The sequence below is a fragment of the Artibeus jamaicensis genome, unplaced genomic scaffold, assembly GCF_021234435.1.
Source record: "Artibeus jamaicensis isolate MK-2021 breed Jamaican fruit bat unplaced genomic scaffold, CSHL_Jam_final contig_685, whole genome shotgun sequence".
In the NCBI taxonomy this organism is placed as follows: Eukaryota; Metazoa; Chordata; class Mammalia; order Chiroptera; family Phyllostomidae; genus Artibeus; species Artibeus jamaicensis.
In genome coordinates, this window is record NW_026521924.1 from 7,453,951 (window position 1) to 7,462,533 (window position 8,583).

Genomic DNA, 8,583 nt, shown 5'->3' on the forward strand with positions numbered 1-8,583 from the left:
GCCTGAAATAATCAGAGGATTGTGCCTAACAGGTGGACATCTGGTCTCTGGGGATCATGGTGATAGAAATGATTGATGGTGAGCCCCCCTATTTTAATGAGCCTCCCCTCCAGGCAATGAGGAGGATCCGGGACAGTTTACCTCCACGAGTGAAGGACCTACACAAGGTGAGACGTGGCATCTGTTGCTCAAGTTCAAAATTTTCTTGGATTTTTCAGTCTCCCTGAAGTTTTAAAGACTGGTACATCACACCCAGGAGTAGAACCTGGTTTATAGGCAGGGACTTTGGAATTAGAGTCACTTGGATTCAAATCTCTGCTCTTCCTGTTCGCTCACTCACCAAGGGATTCATCCCCTCCATCTCTGGAGTTCATTTGTAAAATGGGGTACAATCAGATCCTCTCATAGGGTTGGCTAGAAGAGTAAATCAGGTGCTTCACTCAACACTGCCTCATTGAGCACCTACTGTAGGATAGAGATTGTTCTGATTGCAGGGGATATCACAGTACAAGGCCCCAGGTTCCCTGACTCTTACAGAGTTTGCATTCTAGTTGGGCAGGCAGATAATAAACTACAAACAAATAGCTGCACAAAGTAATTTCAGAGACTGGTACGCGCTATGAAGAAAATAAAATACCATGATGTTATGGAGTCTGCAGGAAAAGGTTGAAGAGCAAAGGTAGCCCTTTCTGGAGAGAGATCACCCGAACTGTAATGTGAATGGAAAGAAGCAAGCCATGCAAAGATCTGGGAGAAACATGTCCCAGGCAGAGAGATAATAAGTGCAGAGTTCATAAGCCAAGAGGACAGCTTATGGCTGAGCAAAGTGAGCAAGGAGAAAGGCTAGTACCAAAAAGGTCGTCAGGGGCTAGACTGTGCAGGGAGATGAAGGACGTGGTCAAGGGGTCAAGTAACAGCTCTCCTGTTTTCCAAGGATTGACTAGTAAGGTCAAACTCAGAAAAAAAATGATGCTAAAATGAGACGGCCACCAATGAGGACAGGGACCTCTGAGAGGACCAGTACTGTAAACACTGGCCCTACATACACCTCCCCTCCCATCTCCTTCATGACAATTAGAGAGGGGAGTGGGGCTGTCTTTTAGGGGAGACTAGTTTATAATGATGGCATCTCCTCTTCCCTCAACCCTAAACCTTAGGGAAGAGCCCCAATAAAATTACTCATACAGGGTGCATGGACCTGATGCCCCCCCCCATTAAAAAGGGAGACTACTTGAACTGAACAGGAGATGGAAACTTTTCCTGCATTGGACTAAGTTTAAATAATAAATGTGGTTTAAATAGAATGGTATCAAAATAGTGTCATACCTGATATAAATGAGTGTGATGTTCTCTGAATTCATGTAAAAGAGCAGCTTCGATCCAACTGCTCAACAACTGGAAACTGCCCAAGGTTGTTTCCCAAATAGAGGATAAAAAAATATGTGGTATAATCCAACAGTGAATACTATACAACAATGAAAAGGATAAAACCTTTGCCTCACATTGTATCTCACAGATACAATGAAGAGTGAAAGAAGCCAGAGAAAAGTTGACACTATATGACCCTATGACTCTATTTCTAGAAAGGAAAAGTACAGGAAAAATTAATTAATGCTATTGGAGGTCAGAACCTCCAATAGCAATTAATGCTATTGGAATGGTGACCCTTTGCAGGGAGCTGGGTACTCATAGGAAGTGGACCTGAGGTAGCCTCCTAGAATGGAGAAATGTTCTACATTTGTATAGAGATGGAGAGTAAAGAGGTATAAATATATGTGAAAATAGGTATGTTTTACCTATTATAAAATATATACTTAATATTTAACATTTATGCATTTGAATAAATGTAAGCTATTCCTCAAAATTAAATTATAAGAAATACAAGGGGAAAATACTCTCCATGTCAGATATTCTTACAGAAGCCTAAATGGTGGTGGTTATTAGAAAAATGAAGCTAGCTATTCCATGTTTACCACACTTCATCAAGCAAGAATGGCCAGTGCCTGTGCACAGAAAGCACCTTTTCATAGCTGCTATTATCACTATTAACATTATAATTTTATTTAGTAAATAAATTGTCATTCTTCATCACACTGTCACTTACTCCTATCATTTCAAACTTAAAGAAGGTAAGGAAAACACATTAATAAAGGCAATACATCTTCTTAAGCTGTTTCTGGAATTTGATGTTGATAGAATGATACTTTATTTTGCCTTGTATAATGCACACCAGTGTTTTTGTGTACATTATACACAGGATTATGTAATCATTATACCCTGTATAAAGCACATCCTTATTTTTTCCTAAAATATTTGGGCAAAAAAGTATGCACTATACATGGCAAGATACGATATTTCTGGGAATTGGCTGGGATACCATTTTAGGGGAACTGGGTTGGCTCTCTGTGTTTGTCCTCAGTATGGTGTCGATGTTTTCACAGGTTTCTTCCATGCTCCGGGGATTCCTAGACCTGATGTTGGTGAGGGAGCCCTCTCAAAGAGCCACAGCCCAGGAACTCCTTGGACATCCATTCTTGAAACTGGCAGGTCCGCCATCTTGCATCGTTCCCCTCATGAGACAATACAGGCATCACTGATCAGAGAATTCATTTAGGTGACAAAGCTAGATGAGGACATGAGAATAATTCAGGAGAACAAGAGAAAATCACAGAACATGCAAAAGGCCTGTGCATTCTAACCAGCTGATTGGTGAGACAGTGTGATGACCAGCAGGGTTCAACAAACCAGGGCATCTTCTTGTGTCTTGAAGAGGCATCTCTCCACTGACAGCTGGCATGATCATTGGGAATGCAGCTTTCATAAGTCATTATTATATTTTTCAGCCCTTCATCCAGCAAATCAGAAGGACTCAGTACAAACTCCGTTATGATACATCCTAGCCACATGCAGGGTAACGCATAGGATTTTCTATATTGAAAGAATACTTTTCTGGCAAAAAAAAAAGAAAGGAAAACAAAAAAGCACTTTTTCTTAATGGTAGCAGTGTAATGTATTTTGCAATGAATTTGTAATTTTCTGTACGATAGTTTTGATAATTTATAGTACTTTGATGTCGCGTAGCCATTGTATCAGTTGAAGTAATACTTGTTTACTAGCAAGAGTTTGAACAAAGCCTTTCCTACTTTTTTATCCCTTTCAGAGAACCAACGATTCTTTAGGAACTTTGAATACTGAATGACTCTCAATCACCGTCAGCTTTAATAGAATATCTTTCTTATCTTAACAAGTGTCTTATGTGATGGAAGAATTAAGAGTGATGGTGATGGTGGTACACATTTCATTTATCCAACCAAAAATAAAATTTGAGCCACAATATACCACCAAACTACTTTTTGGGATAAAGCAAAATACTTTGAGAAATCTCATTTTCCTTTAAGACTATTTTAGTCACAAACCCATTTCCCCACACCAGGATATTTCCCCTGGTGCCCTGTCTCTAATGGGTGTGACATCCCCTTGTGGCCAAATTTCCCTCCCAAGGAACAGCTTCAGTGCTAGGATCATTGGACTCAGTCCCCCAAGTTGTGTGTTTCAGAATGTTCCAGTCTCACAAAGGGAAAGGACCTAGAACAGGGCAAGATGTTTGGTTTCGTTTGTCACTGTTTTCAAAACTCCGTATGCTAACACACCAAACTCTTGTCTGTATTTACCTTTGTACCACAGTATTAATCACTAGTGTTCATGTGTTGTGCTGGAAGTCTGAACCGACTCTAGAGGGTGAACTAGGAAGGGTGTGACCTGACTTCAGTTGTAATCATGTTGTGTGTTTCCAGCATAGGAGAGTTGTGCTGCTGACTAGATCTTCTCAAATGTTGATAAAATGAATGACTACTACAGTACATTTTGTGTTGCTTGTTGGATGAATTTGCATGTTAACTGTAGGCCAATATAGATTTGCCTTTAAAATTCTGAAAGAGCTACATAGTCATCATTAGTTTCTATTAATTATGCATCAAACAAAAGCCATTTGTTACCAAACTGGAAAACCAGAGGCTTTTCTCAATGACTTTACAGACTGTAACAAATAGGAACTTAAATTCGTGGAAGTGCTCTGGTTGCTCTAAGCATAATTAATAATTTTGTAATTAATAGGTTGCTAATTATTTATTATAGTTAAGAGAGAAAAAAGGCATAAAATGACCGTCTACTTATTAGATTTTTCAATCTTCCCCCAAACTGGAAATGCCTCACTATAAACAGAATCTGTCATTTTATTTCCTAAAACTCAACAAGTCAATGTTTTATGTAAAATATTAAAATAGTAATATAAATGTGTAACAATAAAAACCATCAAAATCCAAAAAAAAAAATGGCAGTCCTAAAAGTTCCTGGAACAGATTATATGAATTTAGCCAGGACTATGTAGTAGAAAGAAAAGAAAAAGGAAATCTTTTTTTTTAACCACAATAAATATCAAAACCATTGCAGAAAATAGTGGACTTTGGATTCCAAACATTTTTTGACAGAGTAATGGAAATTTTTCTGTAATATTTCTTATCACTCAGTATTTTTTAAGCTATTTGTTGAGTTTACCAAAAGCTACTGTAGCTTAAGGTTTTGTGAGCACTAACTATTGGCAGAAACTGCACTTGCAAATAAAAATAAATGTTTGCCTTTTTCCCATTGTGTTATTAGAAACTCTGCTGATTTCCCAAATTTGTTTTCTTGAGTAACCAAGAATGGTTTTGTTATGATCTTGGGGAATGCAAACGAGTTGGTATGAAGTTGCATGTCACACCATGATGACGTCAGCCAAAGACAAATATTCCCATCCCCAGAGGTTACAAACAATATAAGACTATAATATAGATATCACTGCTGAGGAAAAATAATTATTAAATTCTGGAAGTCCAAGTTCAAGCCAAATTCATAGTTTAAAACTCCCACTCTACTTCCCAGTTCCAAAGGTGCTGAACTGATCTGAAGGCTTTTTACCAACAAAAAACATAAAAAGATGTTTGGGGCTTAAAGAAGGTGGGGTGAGAGCTCTCCGATAACCCAGAAGAGGGTGTTGCCCCCACCCCTTTTCATTTGGGTAACAAAGGACATTAACATTTACCCCATGGAGATGAGAGGAACAATTATTTATAAAGATTTTATTTCTCAGATAGAAAATTCAGAAAACGAAAACCCTTAGGTTAGCCTGACATAGCATGATGAGAAAGGATGTAGTATGTTGTCTGCCAGGGATAAGGAAGATGGAGGTAACCTTTCCCAGGTAGGTCCCCAAAGCCATTGCAAGGCATGGAAGAAGACATCAGCCTCCTTTGGCTATGATGGATCATGAAGAAGGAACAAGAAACAAGGCAACCCCCTTAGCTAAGCAACGGGATGCCCAACCTGGAGAACGAACTGGAGGTGTGCACCCTGGTGGGAACTAAAGCGAGCTATGGCTGCTTTTCTGCAGGGTGAAGGGGTCAGCGGGGAGGTAAACCTGACTCTGAAAACTAAGTGTGCCATCTACACTAAGATCACTCTAAACAGCTGAGGGTTCAGACTGCACAAAAGAGATTCAGGCATCTACCCTCCTTCCACCAGCATCTCCAAACAGCCGATGGATTACCAGAACCTCCCTTCCCAGCTGCTCCTTATAAATTTAGGCCACGTATTAGTGTGGGACCCCATGGCTTGGAGGAGGAGGTTGGAAGAGAAAAAGGGTAATAAGAGCACATCTTCTGTTTCCTGCCCCTGCCTATCCACTGCTACCTCTTTACCTTTCTCTGATGCAAGTTTAGCCCAAGTGAAGGGAGGGGAGTTATTTAGAATTAGAATGAGATTGATTTTTTTTATTGACTGAGTCATGCTTGTACCCCCACCATCCACTGGGAACACGGAATAGAAATCCCTGGAAAAATAAAATTATTGCATGAAGTTAACAACTCAGTGAGTCCAGACTCCTTGCTCAAACTGGTGACATGAACTGCATTGTGTCATCAAGGAGATGGCAGTGAGATTCCGGGCAGAGAAAAGATAAATTTGGTCCAAGTAGGTACAAAATGTACAAGCAGGGACAGTTCTGTGTCCTTCAAACACGTGGCAGTTCTGTGACATGACACTGTGCAAACTCAAATTGTGAGATAAAGCCGGTCAACTTGAGCCTTGAAATGTGTGCATTTTGAGTTGTATTTCCAAGTCAAATGAACATTTTACCTTAATGTGAGTTCTGCCAAAAAAGAGAACCCGAGCCAAAGACTTTAACATAAATAATTTATTTGGGAGATGATTTTAGGAAGCTCACTCAATGTGGCAGAGTAGAGAAGTGAAACAAAGAGGAGAGAGAAATTAACAAAAAAGTTTTGATGAATGGGTAGCCATGACAGGCAAATGGGGCTCAATTCCACTGAAGACCTTCTGGGAAAGATGCTCCAGAATTGTCCTTCTGGGGGTGGATATGCTGGGTATTTACCCACCACCTCCTAACCCTCACTGGTTGAGTGCGGTTCCTATAGCTTCAACTCTTTGAGTGTCCATCTTGCCAGATACATAGGCAGTTTGTTCTCTCTAATAAGGGGAGAGGCACAGAAATATACAGAAACCGCCAAAGGTGAATTTTGGGAATGACTGAAGAAATGTGGGTGGGGTCCTGACAGTATCTCCTATATAAATAGAAAATGAAGGACAACATGAGGACTTGAGAAAAGGAGAATTGTTGATTTCTGGATCAAAGTACATTACTCTCAAAGCAAAGTATTCCTTATCTTGAAGGGTTTGCTCAGGTAGTAAATACTTTTATAATTATACCTCATCAGCAGCAGCATTTTATAAAATATACAGCTAGAAAGAACTTCAAGGTTTTTTTTCTTTAAATTTTTTAATCCTCACCCAAGGACATTTTTATTGCTTTTAGAGAGGAAGGGAGAAAGAATGGAGGGAGGAAATGAGGGAGAGAGAGAGAGAGAGAGAGAGAGAGAGAAACATCAGTGTGAGAGAGAAACATTGATGTGTGGCCTTCTTGGACATGCCCTGACTGGGGAATGAACCTGCAACCTGGTATGTAACCTGACCAGGAATCAAACTGTGACCTTTCAGGTTATATGGGAAAATGCTCCAACCAACTGAGCCACACCAGTCAGGGCTGACTTCAAAGTTTTATAAAACAATCCATCTTAACTGAGGTAACCAAGGCTCCCAGCATTAATCATAATCTGAACAAAACACACACACATACACACACGCACTGATTTTTAGTTCCATGAGGGCAGGACATTTACCTGTGTAACAGACTTTTATTTTTATTTTAGAGAGAGGGGAAGGGAAGGAGAAAAAGAAGAGAAACATCAATATGTGGTTGCCTCTTGTATACTCCTTACTGGGGACCTGGCCCACAACCCAGGCTGGTGCCCTGACTGGGAATTGAACCAGTAATACTTTGATTCTAAGGCTGGTATTCAATCCGCTGAGCCACATACACCAGCCAAGGCAGGTGTTTACCTGTTTTGTTCATTGATATGTCCCCAGCACCCATACTAGGGTCTAGAAAACACATGATCAGTGGTAACAAATATTTATCTCATCTCTCATGAGAGCCATTGTGAGTCCTTCCCCAGCACACAACCTGACAGGTTCGGTAACTTTAAATGGCAACTAAAGCCACCATTAGCCCTGGAGTTCTTAGCTTAATTTCACACCTGGGACCCTTTTGCCTGTCCAAAGCCTATGGACTCCTTCTCAGGATTGGGGGAAAAGTGGTTTTAAGTGCATGAAGTAAAACACATCAGCTTGCAAAGGGAACCAAGTAAAGTATAATTGCCATTTTTTAATGTTTATGGTTATAAACTATTAAATAACAAAATCTTGTGAAGGTCTACCATAGTTTCAAAGTGAGGAGGAAATGACTTTCTGAGATTTCCCTAACAACTATAATGTAATGATTTCTACTGATGACAAATACACCGTTCCCGCTATACTACAGTGGATCGGTGCCTGTATTCATAACTGAGGGGAATACTGCCTTTCATAGGAAGTTAGTAAAAACGAAAGGTATAATTTTTTTCTACCCAAGTTCATGGACCCTCCCACCTAAGTAGTTTACTAGGCTGGGGTCAGGGGGCAGAAATCCCTGCACAGAAACATACTCTGAATCCAAAATAGCTCTGGCACGGAAAACTGTGGATACAAGGCTATAACCCCTGCTTCAGTCACTTTGAGTCTTTTTTGAACTTGTATGGCAGGCAAAATCAGAATAGGCACATTAAGAACTATACTAATAAAATATTAAAAATAACTTCTATGGAGCACTTCCAAGTGTGCTAGGCAATGTGCTGGGGACTTAAATGCACCGTCCTGAATCCACAAATAACTTCGAAAGGATTGGCGAGTCAGCCCTGCTTCAGATGAGAACATGAGCACCGAGAAGCCCAATAATTTGGCTAATGTTGGAGGTAGGCTGACAGTGAAGGATTTTTTTCATGCCTGTTCCTGCTGCTGCATAAAATTACCTGGGGAGTGTGGTGAAACTACATACAGATTCTAGGGTCTCAGCACAGAGATTCTCACTGAGTCTGGGATGATGTCCTAGAATCCGAAGTTTTTCAGTGGCCCCCGGGGTGATTCTGATGGAGG

At 40.2% G+C, this 8,583-nt stretch overlaps 1 protein-coding gene across 2 annotated transcripts in view; it reads left to right on the forward strand.

Annotated features, from left to right (window-relative positions):
• Positions 1-4,151, forward strand: part of PAK5 (p21 (RAC1) activated kinase 5) — a 290,608-nt gene extending 286,457 nt beyond the window's left edge. For both annotated transcript variants that reach the window (XM_037136449.2, XM_053671246.1), the window contains exons 9-10: positions 33-167; positions 2,442-4,151. In XM_037136449.2, the coding sequence (XP_036992344.2) occupies positions 33-167; positions 2,442-2,597 (291 nt within the window). In that variant the 3' untranslated portion in view covers positions 2,598-4,151. The remainder of the gene's footprint in view (positions 1-32; positions 168-2,441) is intronic.
• Positions 4,152-8,583: the final 4,432 nt, after the last annotated feature.